Below are 21,203 nucleotides of genomic sequence, written 5' to 3' on the forward strand. Positions count from 1 at the left end.
ACTCTGCTGAGGGGCAGCAACCTCCAGCACCACTGGGACTGAGCAGCATTTCCAGCACGGGTCCAGCAGGCAGCCTGCAGCCTTCAGCATGTTTTGTGTGTGTTCACGTGTGCCTCTCTGCTGTCTGTGATTTATTTAAGACATTTCACTCTTTGGTTGTATTTTTTAAAATATACTTTTAAAAATGTGGCTATAGATCCATGTACCTGACCTGCTCAACAATTGTGTGATATGAGAAGCATCTGAGGGAACTGAGGCTGTTTATCCTGCAGAAAAGGGGGCTGAGGGGAGACATTCTCGCTCCCTACACCTACCTGAAAGGAGGTTGTAGCATGGAGGGTGTCGGTCTCTTCTCCCAAGTAACAAATGATAGGACGAGAGGAAATGGCCTCAAGTTGTGCCAGGGGAGGTTTAGATTGCAAATTAGGGAAAATTTCTTCCTGGAAAGGGTTGTCGGGCATTGGAACAGGCTGCCCAGGGAAGTGGTTGTCACCATCCCTGCAGATGTCTAAAAGATTGTGTAGATGTGGCACTTAGGGACATAGTTTAGTGGCAGATTTGGCAGTGTGAGGTTAACGGTTGGACTCTATGATCTTAAAAGGTCTTTTCCAACCTCAATGATTCTCTGATTCTCTATGATTATGAGGAGCAGAAGACAGGCACAGCTTTACAATACAGGCTGGCTCTCTACTGGAGCTGCAGCAGGTCCATGTCAAAAAGGATCTGGTCAAGAGTCTCCCCTTGCTGCAGCCCAAGTTACCGTTTAACAGAAACCTGCTAATTTGTGACAGCTCAAAGACCACAGCAGCTGCCCCTCATTCAGCTCTTCACATACAAGACTAACACAAAGGCACCGGCCAGTGCTTGTTTAAGTACGTTGAAATCTGTGTTATTCCAACTTCACTACCATCTTCCTAGAAAGCCATGTTAGTAGTTCAATCCTGGTGCAGCTCCTGCGATGCTTTGTGATCGACCTCATTCCTGGCGTCCCCACTCCTGCCCTTGCCAGAAGCAACTGCCACAAGGATGCTCAGCTGGCCTGTGCTACGCTGGTCAGGGCATTTAATCAGGAGAAAACCAAACCAGTGTGCAAAAGAGGGAATCGGTGGGGTTTTTTGGTTGATTAGTGCCTGAGCTGGTTAGCGAGAGTCAGTGGGGTGGTAGGGACAGAGGGGACTGGGAAGGTGGCCAGAGCTGAGCACCAAGGGGAGCAGGACCACCCTTTCCAGGGGCCTTCTGCTCTAAGATCAAAGCAGCCAGAGAGAGCACCGAACGGCACATTGCGGATCAGGAACAGCAGCGCTGGACCTTCAGCTTCCTCATTTTCTTAACACCAGAACTGTCCCTTAGTTCAACTTCTCTAAGTTTGTTCCAATTGGCAGAAAAAGCTCTTCTTGTGTGAAAAACAAACAAACAAAAACCACCACCAACAACAAAACAACCAACCAAACAAAACAACAACAATAAATGCTGTAAATCTGTGTGGTGCCAAAGACAGGAAGGCTCTAAATGACGAATTCTGATTAAAGTACAGGCTCTGCTTCAGAGCCAGAGAGGGGCCAGGCTACAAACAGTGACATCCTTTCTCCTATGGAATGGACTTCATACCACAGGAAGGATACATGTCAAATGTCATTTGTACCCCGGTCAGAGGATCGGTGTTGGGGTGCTGCTCTGCAGGCGATACATGGACTAAAATACAAGTCATCTGCCTTTGCCTGCTGTCTGTACACACGGCTGCTGAGCACTGAGCTCAGTTTTCCTGGCTTATGTTCTCCCGTTACAGAGCACAGGAATTTACTCTTAGGACTGTTGCTGCCACTCACAGAGAAACATCCTTTCTGGGAAGGCAGAACCCCGCAGCTTTTCTTTGCTGTCTCCTGGATTGAAGTTGTCTACAGATAATATGTCAATGACTAGCGTAACTTGGGCAAAAGCTCTTTAAGCTGTTGAAACACCAGAGTGCTCTGCTTGGCAAATTATCCTGCAACAAATCTCCTTGTTACCACCTCGGTAAGAATTAAATCTAATCTCATCATTCACAACCACTTCCTTCACTTTACACTAGCCAGACCCAGCTAAACAAGGGCAGGTACGCAAGAAATTCCTGTCTGACCCTTCCAACAAGTCACTAAGTGTTCACTTGCCACCCAACAGCTTCTGTGAAAAGCTGTGGTGGTTTTGTATGGTTCCCCTCTGAAACAATATGAATACACTGCTCGGCTTGCAAAACCCAGGATCTGAAGGGCAAAATATCAGCGCCAAGAAGCAGCCAAGGGTCAAATCTTCTCCTCATGGACTTCAGGAGCATCACAGCATAAAATATGTCTGCATTAAAATTTCACGAACAATTAGGTCTGTCTCTACTATAATCCATCTGGCAATTTTTTACAGGAGTTCCCTTCTCAAGGCTGGGCTGAGAATGATGCCAGGCAGAGACACTTTCATCTCCTGCATAAAAGACAATTTATTTCTTGTCTCACAAAGTAATGATAGTATGTTCACTTGGGTCACAAACAGCTGAAAAAGCTGGTTAAACAGTAACTTTGTATTTTTAAAGCCTGTACAAGGAAAAACACCACCTGCCTTTCACATCTAACTCTGGCAAAGATAAAGACCCAATCTTAGATTCTGATTCAAAATACTAACTTAAGGCTCTAAGCCTTTGGACAAAAAGAGTATACTGATAAATTCAGATGAATTTATACCATGCAGTTGCACTTGCATTGTGTTATTTTCCTTTTTTTTTTTTTTCAACGGCAAACAGCTGGTTTTCAAATATTATACTCCAGATGGATTCCTGCCATCAATACAACACCTATTCTCTGCACATGCACATTTTCATATGCTTAAGAGCACACGAAGAACACATGGTATTGCTTTACCCCTCCGTTCAGATACCTCTCGTGAATGGCTCCTCTAAACACGGTTAAATTCTTAGAGATGTGAAGCACTTCAGATGAGCTCAAAAAGAAAACGTACATCTTGTGCACAAACTCAGTGACACCACAGTCTACACCCACACCCTTTTCCTCAGTCTGTGTGAAGAACTCCCATTCTCTCATTTCTCATATTCATAGTATTTTAAGCTGACAGTACCTAAAAAAGAAACAAAAAAATAGAGACAACACTGCTGAAATTATGACAACTGAGGTTTCATCTTCCCTTCCATTCCTTCCAGTAACACACATCTTCCCTGTCACAACAATTACTCTTTTGTTATGCTTGGGAGTCTGGAAAAAAAACCATCATCTTAATAGATCACTTTTTTAGCCTGTCCCACAGCATAAGACTTTTTGACTATTGGCACTTGCACATATAATGGGTTAAAGCAGCATTTTCCTGCCATGATGCAGTTTTCACAGTGTGGTGTTTTCAGAGCGTCTTCCAGCTGCCAGTGCTCAGCTTTCAATTGCTTTTTTGGCACTTAACAAACAGCTCACACAGTCAGTGGGTTTAGGCTGTGTGTGTGTGGCTGCCTCTTAGCTCCACTGTGGCACTTTCTGCGGGTCTGAAGCACTCGCTGGTTTGTTCTTGCAGTCGAGCTCTTGCACTGGCTGTGCTCAGCAGCTATTACCAGTGTGTCACCTGCTGAAAGGAAAGGGGGAAATTCCTTTCCCCATGGATCTCTCGCTGCTCACAGGCTGGGTCACCAAACCAGAGCTCACACAATGAAGAAATCACACCGCGGCTCACGCAGTCCCATGTCTCTGATGTTCTGGTAGTCTGGATGCAAAGGGCTCCAAGCACCGGGGCCCCCCATATTTCCTCACTGATGGTTCCAGGGCCCGATGCCTCCATCCTGGACAGCCACCCTTTCAGAGGCTGGTGTCGACAGCGTCCGCTTTGGCCTGCAAGGTGGCCTCAGAGATGGTGTCCGGCTGCCCATCCCGACAGAAGAGGACAGCGGGGTTCTTGCAGGCCCACATGGCCACCTCTCCCCCGCTCGCTGGGCTGGAGGAGGACGGGGCACTGCCCGGGGGGCCATTGTGCCGGTTGACATAGCGCTCCCGGACGCGGTCAGCCCGGCTCCGCGGCTCCGGCCGCTGGCCTGGGGCTGAGAGGTAGGCTGCCACGTTGTTCCTAGTCCTGTAGCCGCCCTCACGGCTGCGCCGCAGCAGCACGGAGATGTTGGGGTTGCGGGCGGCGTAGATGAGCGGGTTGATGGCCCCGTTGGCCCAGGCCATCCCACTGGCCACGGCGTCCATGGTGGGTGAGAAGGGCAGGTGGCCGGCGGCAGCCGCCAGCCCCAGGATGCAGTAGGGCCCCCAGCAGCAGATGATGGAGACGATCATGATGAGGACGGTGGTGGCCGTGCGCATCTCCCCGTAGGCCCGCAGCAGGTGCCCGTAGGTGGTGAGGGGCCGCACGCGGCTCTCGGCCAGCCGCACCGCCCGGCAGATGTTGTAGTGGCAGAAGCACATGAGGGCGAAGGGCAGGAGGTAGCAGAGCACGATGAGCGCCGCGCCGTAGGGCGGCCCCAGGCGTGAGGAGCCCCAAGGCAGCACGTAGACGCAGCGGTACGCCCCCGGCCGGGCTTCCCGCTGCCCCTCGCCCGCCAGTCCGTACCAAGGTCCGGCCAGGGCCAGGGCGGCCAGCCAGACGGCAGCCAGGAGCTGGGCGGCGCGGCGGCGGCCCATCTTGTGTCGGGGCTGGCGGACGATGGCGCAGTAGCGGTCGAAGGAGAGCAGGGCCATGGTGAGCGTGGCGGCGATGCCCAGCCCGGCGTGCAGGGCGGCGCTGGCCAGGCAGAGCCGCTGCCCGAAGAGCCAGGCGCCGGGCGGGCGGCTGAGCAGGCTGAGGAAGGCCAGGGGCAGGCAGAGCAGGGCGCCCAGCAGCTCCGACAGCGACAGCGACAGCACGAAGGCGTTGGTGACCGTGCGGAGCTGCCGGTGCCGGGCGATCACCAGCACCACCGCCCCGTTGCCCAGCGCGGAGAGGGCGAAGATGAGCAGCAGCGCCAGCGCCTGCGAGGCCAGCGCCGCCACCGACCACCCCGCCGCAGCGCCCGCCGCCGCCCCGCCGCTCTCATTGCCGCCGCGGGAGAGGTTCCCCGGCACGGCCGCCGCCGGCTCCATGCGCAGCCTCATGCCCGGCCCGGGCCGCGGCTGCAGAGGCGCCCCCGCCCGCCCCGCCCGCCCCGCCAGCCGCTGACGTCTCCTGGCCGCCGTTGCCCGGGGAACCGGCCCGGCCCGGGGGGGAGCGGCGCCCACACAGAGCAGCGGCGGGGCAGGGAGAGCCCGGGAGGCACCGCGCTGGCGCCGGGACCCTCACAGCACAGCGGGGTCAGACTCATCCCGGAGCGGGGAGCGGCCCCCACAGCCCCCCTGCCCTCACAGCCGTGTACCCCCCTGGGGAGAAGCCGCTAAATTAATGTACACTGTGATTAAATTACAAAAGACGTACCCATCATTAACCAATTGACGTGAGATAAATGCTTTTTGATCACCTGCAAAACGAGGGGGTATTTTTCACGTTTTAGATCCTTCTGCACGACAAGAGGGAGACAGAAGATTAATACGCTGGTTAGAAGCAGAGTGCTTAGTTTATATTTAGCTAATAATTAATGGATGTATTGCAGGTAAGAAACTAAACAATTATAACTAGCATCATCAATTATCTCTTAGTAGAGATACATTGTATGTTAAAAATTTCTAAAAATTGTAATTAATGAATAAAAGCAACGCCAGAGTGTCCAGTGGTTGGAGCACTTATGGAGGATGATCCCCAGAGCTCCCCAGTGCCAATAAAATAAAGAATGCTGCTTGACAGTATAACTGACTCTGCTGTTAAGCTTATTTCTTCGTTTCACCACCATGAAGGGACAGGGGGTCCCGCTCCCACCAGACACTCCGGCAGAGGTCAGGACCACCCCCACACTCTCAGGGCTGGGGTCTCACAAGCTGAAGGGTCAGGCCGGGGACCCCGAACAGGCAGCAGGACCCTGTCCCCCTGCTCCCAGCCGTGCTGGAACTGTGGGCTCCTACGTTAACATTTCCTTAGGGATGGGTATGGTGAACAGATGATGATGAGATCAAATTAATGGCCCAAGAGCTTCTGACCTTTCTGTGCTGGGCTTCAACACTCACTGCTGCAGCTCCTCCCCAGGAGTTGGGCTGGGGTGGCTGATCACAAGGGAGATGCCCAGAAGGTTAAAACACACGGAGTTTGCTCATGTAACTGCAGAGGATGTGTCTATCACCTCCTGCTCCCCCAGACCAGAGGCTGTATGGGATTTACCCAGGGGTTACAGGAAAGCTGGGAGCAAGAGCCCCAAACATCAGCCTAGAAAACCTCCATCGGCAGCACGGTCGCTCCCAGAACATGGGGACTTTTACTTCTTCCTGTTCCAAAGTTATAATTTTCAATGTGCCAGAAGAAATTCCTCTCAGGCTTTTCCATGCCAACCTTTCCCACGCTCTCCAGTGTAACTCTCTCCCTTCTGCTGCATGAGCCACTGGGAGATGATCATTTTCACGTCTCATTTTGACAAGGCACACTCCCACAAGTGTCTTCAATAAATGAACGTGATTTTGTCCAGAGACACAGTGGAAATTACAGGCCCCAAGTGGTTTGAAGCTCCGCTTCTGCCACTGCAAAGCCAGCCTACAGCCCAGGGCTCCGTTTGTTTTTTCCACTGGCAACCCTCCCTCGACGGACTCTGGTAATGCACATGTTGACTACACTTTGATGCGCAAGCTGTCCCTGGACTGAGGCAAAATTATCAGCAAATAATTAGCAATCAAAGGTCATAATGGCTCAGACCTTCGAGAACAGCTGCTCCTGTTGAAAGTCAACCCTGGGCTATTTGCAGCCAGTGGTCTGAGATACACAAGAGAAGACGTTTAGGGGAGCAGCGTGGTGTGAACAGGACTATATGGTAGAAGTTCTGAGCAAACACCTGCATCCAGCACCCCCCGGGACACAGGAGGCTCTGGCAGGGATAAAATGAGTGCAGCGAGGAAGAGAATGTCTGGACAGGACTGAGCAAGGAATGACAAAGAGCAGCACGACCGGCTGAGCAGAAGGCATCGAGCAAGGGCAGGAAATCCAAACCAACAGCTGCGACACACTCGCCAGAGTCCTGGAAATGAGCTCTGGGAGTGAAAACAAGAGGAGAAAGGCAGTGTTTTCAGCTGGCGTTTAATAGGAATCTGGCTTTGCAATTAGTAATTTGCAGATGTAGAGAAGGCACATAAATTTGAAGAGAGCTCTCCATTTTCTGTGAAAAATCATTTTAAAAAAGAAGAAAAATATTATGGCTTCTCAGAGCAGCCCATATACGCTAATCACATTGTGCCCAATATGCTAATCACAGCAGAGGAACACAGCCTGTTATCTTCAAACACGGCAGACGCTGTCACACCACCAAAGCTTGTTCCTGTTGCTCTGGCATATTGTGATGAGCCGTATGGAGAAGCAGAACAGAAATAAGTGGGCAGAAGAAGCGCAGCACTATTAGTGAGACTTTGCTACTGCCCAGTGGCTCCGGTCACTTGAAGAAGAAGCCATGTTTGAGCGGGTCCTCCTCTTCGACAGTGAAGGTGGCTGTACCGGTGTAAAAGGCTTCTCCCGAGACTTCGACAACAACAGCGTTGTAGTCCCCAAACTTGGCTTCCTGCAGAGGGATCAGGATCAAGACAGAGGCAATGGGAGGTTCTCTGCTCTCCTAATCCCACAAAATGTCAGTGCTACCTGTCACTTCGGCAGGGACATCCCAAAGTGTGCAGCAGCCCTTCTGCTACCACACCTGCACAGCCGCTCACAGAATCATAGAATCATTGTGGTTGGAAGAGACCCTCAAGATCACCGAGTCCAACCATAACCTAACTCTAGCACTAAACCCTGTCCCTAAGAACCCCGTCTATGCCACTGCCCCCGCTCTGAGCTCGCGAGCCCCTGCACTGCCACAGAGTGCGTTTGCCTCAAAGGAGGATGACAAGCTGGTGGCTGCTTGCAAGCCCAAGAGCTGCCTGGGGCATGTCCAAACCTTCACAGCCACGTGCTGCCAGATCCCATAGCTGAGCCTGGAAACCTGGGTGCACAGATCCAGATTCTACATCTCCAAACGAAGAGCTCAGCTTTTGAGCAAGGAAGAGGGGACTAAACCAGGAATCCACCCTTAGCTGCCACTGAGATTGGACGAGACTGCTTCATCTACATCAGCAATTCTTTCTCACCCCATTCCTTTCCTGAAGGCTGAGACAGGATTTGCAGAGAAGCCACACAACAGAACAAGGTCTCGCTGTTACTTGTTTCTCTAATAAAAAAAATCTTGAAACGTGAGGCTTGTGGGAAGGCAAGACCCCCCGGCACCTCCCTCCTTCCACACACCCTTCCTCAGACACTGAAAGGCTTTTCTGCTTCTCCACTGAGCCAAGGCCACAGCACCTTTCCAGCAGACCTCAAGACAGGGGGAAAATCCAGCACAAGCCACTTGCCTTCACTGCCCTCCCGGTGAACAAGGACCCAGTGGTGCTGCTCCGAAAGGTCCTGGTCTGATTCAGCTGGATGAGACCCCTATGGTACTGCAAGGCGATGCGAGCAGTCACTCCTGAACCTGTCGGACTTCGGTCAACCTACATTCATAAGAGAAGATGAACCAGCTCTAGGGTTTTAACAGAAAACAACGTTGCTCCTCTCAGTTCTCTCTGTCACGGTTATACAGAACTTGGGGGAAACCCCTCCAGATCAGGGTTTTATGCGGAATCTAGACACATAACAAAGGAGAAGGCAAAATAAGCAGGTTTGGTGTACTTTTGCACTGTGATCAGCTTTGGCAAACTTGTAGGGATGAGTGATCTAATAAATATTGGGGCTACTTGGGGAGCACTTTAGAGTTTCCCAGCATCACAGCAAAAGGACTGAGACAGGCAAAGGCCCTTCCCCATTCTCACACATCAAGGCAGGATCAGCTCTCCTTACACTACTTGAGAGAGCTGCTGGCCAGCCTGGTTTTTAAAACCTCCAAAAATAGAGCACTGGCCAGCTTCCCAGGCAGCCTGTTCAATGCTCCACACTCCCCACTCCTGGGAAGTCCAACCGAAACTTCACCTGCTATTTGTGTGATATGTTATCCACTGCAGACAAGGACAGAAGTTTACACCCCTTCTTTTCTCTCCTGCTCTGCTGATCCCCAGCAGCTGCTCCCCAAATTAGGACTTTGAGGACATGCACTATGTTGGGGTCACACCTCAGCCCCTGAGCTCCTGGGAAATACCCAGCTATGGGGCATGGGTATGAACATTTTTAAAATGCCACCATCTAAGATGTGCAGAAGTATTTCTGTCACTAGGAGCCAAAACAGCATGTGTTAAGTGATACTCAGCTCTTCAGAGACATCACTGCAGCAGAAGCAACAATCGCTGCTGCCCAAAACGAGAAGAAACAGAACTGCCCCTCAACTCTGCAGAGGATGTAAGATGGGAAAAGGAAAAAGCTGGTGCCTTGTGTGTCTGAGAAGAGCCCATTTCTGTACCTGTTCATCTGCAAACACGCAGATGTTGGTGGTGGGCTCCTCACTAAAGGCATCTTTCCCATCTGTCAGGATGGTGCCGTAGAGGAAAGCCAGGTCTTCGCTTTCAGGGTGATGAAGCTTGAACTGGGGAAAAAAACAGACAGGTTCACCAACACGCGCAGCGGTTGGGCAGTCTGCAGCACGTGCAGCACAGCTTCCTCAGGGGACCAGAGGAAGGGGACATGGCCACAGGGCTGGATTCCCACCTCTGCTTCTCCAGAAACAGAGACAGCAGCAGCAGCAGCAGGAAAGCAAACTCCTTCTCATGCCCTTGTGAGGCTGGAGGAGGACTCTGGAATTCAATATGTGGCTGGAAAGATGGGAGCCCCTCCCATCCTGAGCATCTCGGAGGAATAAAGGGCCTTGGTCTGGAGCAAGGAAGATATTGAGGTACCACAGCATGCTGCCATACCTGTTTCTTCACCGCTTCCGTCACCACGCTTGCTGCATTGACAAGGTCTCTGGTCTTGGAAGAGCAGACATCAAGGCCCAGCTGCTCGGCACTGAGAAAGGCGTAGAATGTCCCACCATAGCCAATGTCGACCACCACCTTCCCGTGACCAGGGACGTCGATAGCCAAGTCTGGGCAGAGAAAGGGAGAGTGGTGATGAGGGGGAACCATGCTGAGCGGTGGGCTCTCACACAGAGCCAAGGAACCCAGCCAAGCACAAGGAGAGTGGGGGACACATGATGACTTAAGTGGTCTGATGCCAGAAAGTGGCATGTGGGACCTTACGCTATCCCTGATGGCCTCTGAGGAACACCAGAACTGCGGAGGGATTTGCCAGATGTCCCTCAGCCGGGCCACCATAGAATCATTTTGGCTGGAAGAGACCCTCAAGATCATCAAGTTCAGCCATAACCTAACTCTGGCACTAAACCGTGTCCCTAAGAACCCCCCTCCAGGGATGGTGACTCCACCACTTCCCTGGGCAGCCTGTTCTAATGCTTCACAAGCCTTTCCATGAAGAATTTTTTCCTAATATCCAATCTGAACCTTCCCTGGTGTAACTTGAGGCCATTTCCTCCTCCTCTTATCACTTGTTACTTGGGAGAAGAGATCAACACCCTCCATGCTCCAACCTCCTTTCAGGTAGTTGTAGACAGTGATAAGGTCTCCCCTCAGCCTCTTGTTCTCCAGGCTGAACAGCCCCAGCTCCCTCAACCGCTCCACATCACACTTGTGCTCCAGACCCCTCAGCAGCTCCGTTGCCCTTCTCTGAACTCCCTCTAGTACCTCTATGTCTTTCCTATAGTGAGGCACCCAAAATTGAACACACCAAACCCCACCCCAGCGCGGTGGCCCCAGTCCCCACCGGTGGCGGCAGCGAAGGCGGGCACGCTGTGGAAGCGGACCGGGTTGCCACTGCGGCAACCATCCCAGGGCACAAAGGTGGTGACGGGCCCGCAGGGGCAGCGCAGCTGGACGGCAGTTTCGGGGGTGCTGGGCGCCGCCACCAGCCCGTAGTCGAGGGCGAAGCGGCCGAGGGCCAGCACGGCGTGGCCGCACATGGTGCTGTAGCCGGCGCCGTGCAGGAATAGGGCAGCCAGGTGGGCGCCGGCAGCGGCCGCCCCGCCCCGCACCACCACCGCCCCGTACATGTCGGCGTGGCCCCGCGGTTCGTGCATCAGCGCCCGCCGCACGTGGTCTTGCGTGGCTGCCACCTCCCGCCGCAGCGACAGCAGCGACAGCCCCCGCGCCGCCACCGCCTCCTCTGCCGCCTCCAGCCGTGGGACGATGCGCAGCGGCTCGCCGCCCGTGTGCATTTCCACCGTCTGCAGCACCAGCCCCGAGGGAGAGTGCGGCGGCAGCCGCCGTCCCGCACGGTCACGGTCACCGTCACCGACACCACCGCCTCCCGCCGCCGCCATCACCCGCGCCCCGGGACACGCCCCCTCCCGAGGCCACGCCTCCGAGACTGAGTAGCCCCGCCCCTGCGTATGGCAGAGAAACCCGCCCCCCGCCCTGCGCGGGACCACGCCTCCGTTCGTCGGGGGGTGGAGCTTGTCCCCGCGTCGGAAGCGGAAGTGGCGCGTGCGGAAGTGGCGGTGGAGGGGCTGTTGCCAGGTTACCGGGATGTTCCGCGCCGGTAGGACGGGCCGGGGGCTCCGGTACCGGGCTGGGAGCGGGGATGGGGGTTGCCAGGGCCTGGAGCGGGCCGGGGGTGGCGCTCGGTGCCCGTCGGCGGCGAGGGAGCCGCGGTGTGCGCGGTGGGGCCGGGCCGGAGCGCGGCGGTGACGCGGCTGCGCTGTCCCGCAGCGGTGGAGGTGCAGCCCGCCTGCCTCGGGCTGTACTGCGGCAGGATCGTCCTGGCGGTCAACGGCTCCGCGGAGACCTACGGGGACTGCGGGGTGAGTGCGGCGCGGCCGGGGCAGCGGGAGGGCGTGCGGACCCCGCTGCGGGCGGCACGGCAGCCCGGCCCCGCCGTGCCGGGGGTGCGGGGGGCGGTGGGACGGCGAAGGGCGGGCGGAGCTCACAGGATCGCAGGGTGGTTGGGGTTGGAAGGGGCCTCTGGAGATCAGCCAGTCCAACCCACCTGCTAAAACAGGTTCACCAGAGCAGATCACACAGGGTCGTGTCCAGGTGGGTTTGAATGTCTCCAGAGGAGGAGACTCCACAGCCTCTCTGGGCAGCCTGTTCCAGGGCTATGGAACCTCCAAGTAAAGAAGTTTCTCCTCATATTCAGATGGAACCTCCTGTGCTTCAGTCTGTGCCCGCTGCCCCTCACCCTGTCGTTGGGCACCACTGGACAGAGTCTGGTCCATTCTCTGACACCCACCCTGGAGATATTTATCAGCAGAAATAAGATTCCTCTCAGGTTCTCTTCTCCTGGCTGAACAGCCCCAGCTTGCTCAGTCTCTCCTCATAAGAAAGATGCCAAAGGAGGTGCTGAAGGCTCAGTGCTAAACCAGAGCCAAGACGAGGGACTGCGAAAGCTGGAACAGAATGGGATAGTAGAGAGAGCTGTGCTGAAATTATTTTCTGCCCACGGATTTTATTGGAGTACTAAGGCAGAGCAAGGTCCAGGGAGGGTGAGATGAATGGGGAGCAAGAAAGTCTGGGGGACAGGGGATGCGAGCAGCCTGGTGAGTGAGCTTAGCGGTGGAAGGGAGGTGTCTTGGCAGGCAGACGGAGAAAGGGATTCTTGGATGAAGCCTTTTAAATGTGCTTCACCTTTGTTTATATTAAGAAGCAAGAGCTAGAGAGAGCAAGGCTGGTGTAAACTGAGAAATTACTGAGGTAAATGTTTCACCTCTTTAAAAATCTGATAAGTTTCTTGCCCCAGCACCAGTTTTCCCAGGAACTGCAGTGGTTCATTATTGGTACTCAAAAGCTTCATGAATGCAGTCTCTGCTTTTTGTAGGTGTGTCCTAGGGGTCAAAGAACCGATGACAACAAAATCTGCCGGGAATGTGTGGGATCTCCAGACCGCTATGACTGGCTGTACCTTGGCTTCATGGCCATGCTTCCTCTGGTTTTACACTGGTTCTTTATTGAATGGTATTCGGGAAAAAAGAGGTTCGTATACCCCTTCTCCTGATAAGTTATTTTAAAATGGAAATCTTGTATCAATGAATTATCAATGTGAGATTCTGAATTGAACTGTCCAGCAGTTCCTGCTTTTGGTTGAGCTGATGCGGTAGCACATGAGCTTTGAGAAGCTGGAGGGGAGGTTTATTCACAAGTGTCAGTCCTGCAGGTCCTTCTTGTAGAATCACAGAATGGTTTGGGTTGGAAGAGACCTTCACAGGTCATCCAGTGCCACCCCTGCCATGAGCAGGGACATCTTCACCAGCTCAGGTTGCTCAGAGCCCCATCCAGCCTGGCCTGGGATGTCTCCAGGGATGGTTCATCCACCACCTCTCTGGCCAACCTGGGCCAGGCTCTCACCACCCTCAGTGTGAAAAAAAATTTCCTCATGTGTGGCTTGAATCTCCTCTCCTTTAGTTTAAATCCATCATCACTTGTCCTGTTGCAAGGACATTCTTGCCAGTCACTGCTGCAGGACATGGTCTGTGTCGCTTTCACGTGGTGGTGCCCAGTCCATGTGGCAATCTGTGCTGAACTGGGTTTCTAGTCATGGGCAGGAGCAGCACGTTGTGTCACCCCCTCTCTCCTGGGCTGGACCTACCACCCTCAGGGGTCCCGATCGGTGGTACTGCACATGTGCAACCAGAGAATGGGTTGGAGTTTTCTCTTTAGAAGTATGAGTACTGGGTTTTGGTCTTTATGGCATAGTTGATGTAGGCTTTACGTCAGTGTGGTGCTTCAAAGAAGTTCTGTTAAAACAGGGGTTTAAAAACACAGGTCATGTGGCCATTAGGTGTACTGGACTGGAACTTCTAAGAAGTAATGACTGTAGTGTACTAAACACTAAAACACAGGGGACTGAGAGGGTTAAATATATGTATACCATCTTTATCAAGGACTTACAGCTTTGAAAATTTTCCTTATATCATATGTGACAATGCCATCCCTTCCGAGACATGAGGTGTCTTAACCTCACTGCTGCTTTCTTTGAAACTGCAACGATTGGTGGGGTTGATGTCCCTGCCCTGCCAGGGAGCTTTTGCTGAAGAAAGCTTTCATTTAAGGAGCTGAAATGTTGTTCAAGCACATTTTTACTTACTAAATCGTCTGAGATTGTAAATTAGTTTTCACATTCAGCTTCAAATACTTTTTATTCATGCAGCATTGTCCTATCCTTGGTCACGCTGAATGTTAACTCTGTTGAAGGTTCTGTACCACATGGGCTTCCACCTCTTACGTGTTTTTTTCTGATTTCTTTTAGCATTAGCAAAGTAGTAGTAAACTTCTCTTTGTCCTTCCACAGTTCCAGCGCGCTGTTGCAGCACGTCACTGCCTTGTTTGAGTGCAGCATTGCAGCGATTATTACGCTGCTCATCAGTGACCCTATTGGTTCTCTGCATATCCGCTCCTGCAAGGTGAAGAAGCTTTCGGACTGGTACACAATGCTTTACAATCCAAGTCCTGACTACATCACCACAGTGCACTGCACTCAGGAAGCAGTCTATCCCCTGTGAGTGGAAAGGCTTTTGTACTCTTGTCTGTCCCTTTTATACAAGCGTGTTTCGGTCCGTCTCTCTTCTCAAAGCTGCAAAAAATGTTCAGATATAACTCAGATCAGTGAGCATCAATCCCTGAAGTCTTTTAGTGCATTGAGCTGTTTTGTGTGAAACACTTAGCAGCACCTGGTGACTTTCTGAGTCACCAAAGAAGGTGGCTTAATCCAGGCTATCTAGCTATAAAGCATAAGACTTTATTTTTATTGCCTCTTGCTGCATCTTGAGCATTTCCCTTAGGAAAAGTGAGCCCATTGTTCTGTTTTTACACCCTTGGCTTGTAAATACTTTAGACTTGCCTCACTCCAACCCCAAATTCCCTGGTTCTGAGTTGAGTCTGCAGGAGAAAAAGATCAGCACATTTTAAGGATTTTTTTTTTTTTCTTTTTCCAGGTACACCATTGTGTTTAAATATTACGCCTTCTGTCTTGTGTTAATGATGCTGCTTCGCCCTCTTCTGGTTAAGAAAATTGCTTGTGGTTTGGGGAAGTCTGATCGATTTAAAAGCATTTATGCAGCGCTGTACTTCTTCCCCATCCTCACCGTGCTTCAGGCTGTTGGAGGAGGCCTGCTCTGTGAGTTGTCTCCTGATGATGCTGATAAACACACACTGACAAGTGACTTAGGGGAGAGTGCGAATGGACATGGCATCATTTTTACTTTGAGAATAAGGACATTGTTTAAGATTATTGTGAGGAGTGTCATCTGTAAAGGTTGCTCATTAGTAGCCCTGTCCTTACCTTACCTTACCTTACCTTACCTTACCTTACCTTACCTTACCAGGCTCTGTTGGTGCCACTATACTGTTCCTTTTCCAAAAAGGGAATAGAGGAGGGAGGAGAGGAATTAATTGACTTCAGAGGGAGTTTGTTCCACTTTCTTCTAAGGCAGAGTTTGTGTTCAAGGGTGGATTAAAGTGCAAGTTTGGGGAATTCAGCTGTCTGTGGTTTAGTTTCCAGTGTATTTGTCACATGAAGGGGACAGGTGCCACAAAATCCTCACTGAGACAGCTTTTCTCGTCTGCTTTTTTCTCAACTAGAGGTTTAAACATCCAGTTACTCCACCTAGGATTACTCCCATCCATTGCATTTGACAACAGTTAAATTTGAAAATCTAAGAAGTATTGACTAGTTGCACTTGGCTGTCTCTTCCCGCTCTGTGTGTGTGTGTGTGATGTGATGAGACGTGGGCAATAGGAGCTTGGTTTACCTCACACCTGTGGTTATGTATAGAAAATCATCACTGCTGAAATGTAAATAATGCGTTCTTTTTTTTCTGCTAATCTGTTCAATGTTTACGTTTAGATTATGCCTTTCCTTACATCATACTGGTGTTGTCTTTGGTTACACTGGCTGTGTACATGTCTGCTTCTGAAGTGGAGGTAGGTAAACATGTTTCCTACGTTAAATCTCATAAACCAAAATACTTGAATGAGCAGAGGCTGCTTTGTCTCTTGCCTTTTCTCAGCAGTGTAGTCTGCGTTTAGGCCTCTTCCTTTATGACTTCTCTTAGCTGGAGGAAGCTCCTGTGAGGCTTTACTCTTGTGGTGCACTGAGAAACTGTGTTCTGTGCTGGAAGGGCTCAAACCCAGGAGGCCTCACACAGTCTCTGTGTACAACCTGTAACATCTCTTGAACATCAGGTACGAGCTAATGGGCTGAATGCTAACAGGATACTGTGTTTGTTTTGCAAGTCTTTCAAGGATCTTCTTGCCAGGAAGAAAAGGCTTGTTGTCCTCTTCAGCCACTGGCTACTCCATGCCTATGGAATCATCTCCATTTCCAAACTGGATAAGCTTGAGCAGGACCTGCCATTGCTTGCCTTGGTACCTGCACCTGCCCTCTTCTACCTGCTGACAGCAAAATACACGGAGCCGTCACGCATACTCTCCGAAGGTGGAAATGGACATTAAAAGGAGCCAGTGCCAACAATGCTGGCCTAATGATCTGGATTAAGCGATTTCAGTGCTTGTTATGCTTTGGAAATTTCTGTTTTAAAATAGGTTACTTATGTACAAACCTTCTAGGTGAAACACCTAAGAGACTGTATAATACTAAAAAGCTGCACTTTGCAAGTATCTGGTATAGATCAAAAGGAATGTGTTTTTGTATCTGTTTATCACTGTGAATCTGTAAAAAAGCTTGTGCCACATTCTAGTACAGTGGTTTGCTTGTATATGTTTATTTCCTAATACAACATTTTAGGTGTTTGTTGTTTGAATAAAACAATGGAGCCTGCTTTTCAGTAGGCTTTCAGTAAAACAAATAGAACTTGCTTATACCAGAGAGCTTGGTTTTTCTCATTACAATTATATCTTCTGTCCCCCACCAGTCGAAATAGAGGATGTTTCAAAAAGGTAGATCCAGTTTGAAATCACTATAGCTTTAAGATTGAGTCCGTCTTTTTGAAACACCCTATAGACTTCCGTCTTCCTTCCGTCAAAAAAATAAGACGTGTTGAGCATCTCCTCATTTATTTCTCATGATGCTTTATTCTTGACTGCCAGGGAGGAGAGGAAATGTGAAGTTCTTTAGAAAGTATAGTTTATGCTCTGTATGCTTCATGTATGGAGGTCTCTTACTGGAGATGGTTACACAGTAGTCTTAAATTAATTTTCTTACACCCTGACTAAAAAGGTTTTAGTTTCCTGACAGCTTACACCTTTTGTCAGCAAACCCCTGGCTGCAGGGAAGCCTGTGGAGCCTCTGTTAGCTACATGTGGGTGAAGATTTCTCCGCAGTTTTCAGCACAGTCACTTTACCTTCTTCCCACAGAAAAGCTTCATGCCTGTGTCCTCTGTTCATCAGTGGGGCCACAGCTTGCGTGTGGCTACAGCCGTACCTGCACTGCGGCCACAGCAGTGGTGGGACAGGACTGGAGAAGGGAACAGCTCTTTGTATGTACAATATCACCACTGCAATGATGGAAACTGCTGGAGTGAATGAAGTACTAAACCAGCCCTGATTTAATAAAAAGAACTGGAGATTCATTATCTCTGTAAAGAGATACTATTTTCTCTGCTCTACTTTCATAAAAAATCTTTATGTGAACACTTTGATAAGAATTGTTAAAACTTCTGCAGTTGTTTACAGTGTAGTTTTGGCCTTGCTGAAGCAAAATATGCACTGACAGACTCTGGTCTTCTCTCTGTATTGTAGAGGAAGATTAAGTGCATCCTGCATATTAATGACCGTAACTTAGTGCTACAGGGGGTCTAGAAGAACATGCAGAGCAGTGCTGAAGGGCTAAACAGAGGGAAGAGTAAAAGGAAGATCACCTCACATTAAACTCTTCTTACTGTAGGTATCAGTGGCTGTAGCAGTGCAAATGGCTGTATATTCCTATATTTTAGAATAAAAAACACATTACTGATACACTATTACCTACCAGTGCTGCTAAAGCCAGAGCCTGCCAGCAGCTCTGGGGCTTTCAGGGGTATCTTGGGCAGGCTGCCTCGAGATGTCGCTCTCCTCTTTCTCCACAGGTTTAATATCATTACATCTGATACGCCTTCCTGACAGCTTTCTTCTGCGAAACGCCAATTGACAGGTTCACTGCTGTTAAATATAATCTGCAAACAAGCTCGGTCTTGCATGTGAAAGTAAGGTTTTACTTAGGGATTAAGAAAGTAATCCATCTCTTTAAGGAAATCAAATTCTGTCTATACTGCCGTGCACAAAAGGTAATTTGCAGACACATTAATCTAGAGAACAGTTCCAAAAGTATGTTTTTAAAAGTCGGGTGTTAAAATACCATTTCTGACCAAGCCATAGGCATATTTTTCTTTAAAATGTCCCACACACAGTTTTGTGTCTACATTTGCACAGCTGTCACGTGCAGAGCCAGCGCAGCACCATGCAGGAAAAGCCATTTGCAAAGGTGTGGTACTGAGCAGTTTATGTGTGTTCCTGTGTACAGACTATATGTATTGGGTTTAAATGTTGGGCTATATCTTGTTCTTAAAAAGAAAAGTAACAACAACTCCCAGGTAACATTAGTTATAGTAAAGAGTACATCTTTTGACAGGTCTCAATAATTGTAAGGGCTGCAGAACAAAGGATTCTGTTACCAGCAGAGCTCACAGGACGGCAGTGCGCCCCATGGATGTTGCACAGGAGACCAGAACACGGACCTTCCTGCTGCCCTCCAGTGCTTTAGCCTTCTGCAAAACCTGGAATATAACATACAAATTAATAAATTCTTTTAAAATCACTTTTCACTAGCATTAAAAAAAACAAAAGTTACACCAGACAAAGAGTTCGGTAGACACAGATAAATTTAACACCTGTAGTATGCGATGACTAAGCAATGTTTTTCTGCAGGCTCCTTGTGAAGAACAAACCTGCCCTGCACAACAGACACAGCAAATAATGCTGGTGCTGGCTTTCAGATGAAGCAGGATTCTCTTCTGCCCTGTTTCCACCACCCTTCCCCTCTCTGCCTGACTTCCTTCCTCTATAAATGCGTAATTCACATTACCCAGACCTAATGATTTCAAAGCAGCCTGCACGCCACAGCCTTTCAGCTTTCATATGTATAAAAGCCACATTCTGTAACAAGACAATGGTCATAGTGACCAAACCTGCAACTCCTTACAAATAAGACCTCTGTGAATCAACAAGTAAAGCAGGTATCTACAGGTCTGCATTAAAAGGAGGCCCTGAAACAAGTGATTTGTGCCCAGGGCTCCTGTGTGATACAGAGTATTGTTCACTGAGACAGAAACAGCAGCACAAATAGCCCACATGTACAATTCTAGGTAGCATAAACATTAACTAACTGTATAGTCCTACATTGAAACCACAAGCTGTGGGAGGTGGGGTCTGTTAGTTTTATTTATCCTTTGTGGAAAAACAAACACATGGTTCTGGAAAGATCAGTGATGCGCAGACTGTTTTACAGCCTCATCACTGTTATTACCATAAGCCCTTCAAAAGTGGAAATTAAAGGTAATAATATCCAGGCTGTGTTATAAAGCATGCCTAGTTCTTCTCATAAATGTACCACTAGGTCTCAATCTGCAGCAGAGACATCAGATAGAACATGGCAGTACTACTTTGTTTTATCACAAACTGCTACGAATTAACATATTCTGAGATTTAAAAAATAATTAAAAAAAAAAAAGGTGGAAAAGAAAAAGTTTAATATATCTTACAGTGATCATCTATTCTAGATTTTTCATCAAACAGAGAGGTCAGTCCTTCCAGCTTATTTTCTAGCCTGCTGTTAATATCGCCGATCTTTTCCTCTCGTCGTTGAAATTTGGTTGTTAGAGCTGCCACTGCCTTCTGGATTTCCTGCTCGTTCTCCAGAAATTCCTGTAATGGCACAGAGTAGAATTTATTTTTTCTTAAAAAGAAAAAAAAAATCCTCACAAAATGTTAAGAAACTTGTTTATCTTCTTTTCCCACAGCTTGAATGGTCACCAGACCTGTGGCTCTGCAGAGTTTTTCACTAACTACCCAATCCTTACATAAAAAGTGCAAAGTTTGCCTTTCTAATGGAATAACTGGTGAAAATCTTTCTTAAATGATAGTTTGTTTTAATTCCTGTTCAAAATGAACGCCATCCCTAACTTGAAAAATATTACAAGGCTGATGAGCTGAATGTGGAACATCAACAATGTTACTAGGTACAGGGAGACTGCACAGCTTTAAGGGTTGAATGTAAGACCAGCAAAAGGAACAATATAATCAAAAATCATTTTTATAGCCGGGACTTCTACACAATGCTGGGAAACATAGGCTTAGTACTTTGCCCCTCTACGACTTCAAAAATCTTAGTGTTTTATTTGCAATATGGAATTTTATTTTTTACCTGATAATTTAAATATCATGCAAAGCAGTACAATAGAAAATTGAAATTCACCTTTTCAATAAAGCTCTCCTCCAACGATCCCTTCAGAAGAAGATCTGCAACAGAGTTAACACTTAAAATGTGGCAGATTGCTGTGCCAAAAAAAACACAGGGACAACAAGATATTCTTAAAAGTGTCACTTTTTGAACAGTAGTTAACATATTACCGTGAAGCACTGCTAGGTCATTCAGGATTTCGACTGTTGCTGACTTGTGGTGTTCTGCTTCCGAATTCATTGCAAAAATACCTTCTTTCATCTGCGCATTGCGCTGTGAAAAAATATAATTACAACAGAGCACTTGCCACAGTTTTTAACTTTTCTAAATAATTTCCAAGTGGTTTCACTGTTTTTATAGAGATCAGGAAGAATAAACTGAGTTTTAGCTTACGGAAATACAAAGGTTAATGTATTCCTCTGGACACACTTTGTTTCAACAACAGCATCCATTTCATCCTGTTGAACAAATTTTAACAGTTGCCAAAAATCAACACAAGCCAGCTATGCCTATGTTAGCAAATAAAAAGGATGAGGATGCTGGGAACAGCTGGGGCAGCAAAGGTCGTGAGCAAACAGGGGATACTCTTCCTAAGTCGCTCCCCTAAATTAGGATGGACTCAATCACCTTGGATCAGCTCTACCGGTGCCCAGCTCATACTGTCCCACGTTTAGCTGAAATGTGTTTGGTGACCCAGGTCAGGCACAATAAACAGCATTTCCTTGTGCAATTCAGCACTAAAAAAAGA

General features: G+C 49.2%; 3 protein-coding genes across 5 annotated transcripts; 1 reads left to right on the top strand and 2 right to left on the bottom strand.

Annotated features, from left to right (window-relative positions):
* Positions 1–2,461: 2,461 nt before the first annotated feature.
* On the bottom strand, positions 2,462–5,090 carry GPR135 (G protein-coupled receptor 135; the record flags this gene model as incomplete). Its single annotated transcript, XM_082058298.1, has 1 exon — positions 2,462–5,090. The coding sequence occupies one exon, from the start codon at positions 5,088–5,090 to the stop codon at positions 3,819–3,821; it is 1,272 nt and encodes a 423-aa protein (XP_081914424.1). The 3' UTR covers positions 2,462–3,818.
* A 2,037-nt stretch (positions 5,091–7,127) lies between these two features.
* Positions 7,128–11,396, bottom strand: L3HYPDH (trans-L-3-hydroxyproline dehydratase). Of its 3 annotated transcripts, none has more exons than XM_082058089.1 (5): positions 10,834–11,396; positions 9,930–10,099; positions 9,479–9,601; positions 8,442–8,579; positions 7,128–7,618 (listed from the first exon to the last, which is right to left on the bottom strand). In XM_082058089.1, the coding sequence occupies exons 1-5, from the start codon at positions 11,387–11,389 to the stop codon at positions 7,493–7,495; spliced, it is 1,113 nt and encodes a 370-aa protein (XP_081914215.1). In that variant the 5' UTR covers positions 11,390–11,396; the 3' UTR covers positions 7,128–7,492. The 3 variants fall into 3 exon arrangements, with proteins under 3 accessions (XP_081914215.1, XP_081914216.1, XP_081914214.1); XM_082058090.1 differs by having other exon boundaries at positions 7,128–7,614; positions 8,438–8,579; XM_082058088.1 differs by having other exon boundaries at positions 7,128–7,614; positions 8,438–8,579; positions 10,798–11,396.
* A 131-nt stretch (positions 11,397–11,527) lies between these two features.
* JKAMP (JNK1/MAPK8 associated membrane protein) lies at positions 11,528–17,086 on the top strand. Its single transcript, XM_082058778.1, has 7 exons — positions 11,528–11,607; positions 11,778–11,869; positions 12,883–13,037; positions 14,353–14,559; positions 14,996–15,177; positions 15,907–15,983; positions 16,296–17,086. Exons 1-7 carry the CDS (start codon positions 11,595–11,597, stop codon positions 16,512–16,514), a joined length of 945 nt encoding a protein of 314 aa, XP_081914904.1. The 5' UTR covers positions 11,528–11,594; the 3' UTR covers positions 16,515–17,086.
* Positions 17,087–21,203: the final 4,117 nt, after the last annotated feature.

This window comes from Streptopelia decaocto (assembly GCF_964273445.1).
Source record: "Streptopelia decaocto genome assembly, chromosome: 7".
Lineage (NCBI taxonomy): Eukaryota > Metazoa > Chordata > Aves > Columbiformes > Columbidae > Streptopelia > Streptopelia decaocto.

What these genes read in the sequence shown, in the direction of transcription:
- JKAMP (XM_082058778.1), top strand. An exon ending in TGGTATTCGGGAAAAAAGAG is followed by an intron (nt 13,038 to 14,352) that starts GTTCGTATACCC and finishes GTCCTTCCACAG; the next exon opens with TTCCAGCGCGCTGTTGCAGC. An exon ending in CAGGAAGCAGTCTATCCCCT is followed by an intron (nt 14,560 to 14,995) that starts GTGAGTGGAAAG and finishes TTCTTTTTCCAG; the next exon opens with GTACACCATTGTGTTTAAAT.
- L3HYPDH (XM_082058088.1), bottom strand. Translation starts at nt 11,389, where the DNA reads ATGGCGGCGGCGGGAGGCGGTGGTGTCGGTGACGGTGACCGTGACCGT. An exon ending in CGGAAGCGGTGAAGAAACAG is followed by an intron (nt 9,602 to 9,929) that starts GTATGGCAGCAT and finishes TTTTTTCCCCAG; the next exon opens with TTCAAGCTTCATCACCCTGA. An exon ending in GCGTGTTTGCAGATGAACAG is followed by an intron (nt 8,580 to 9,478) that starts GTACAGAAATGG and finishes TTATGAATGTAG; the next exon opens with GTTGACCGAAGTCCGACAGG.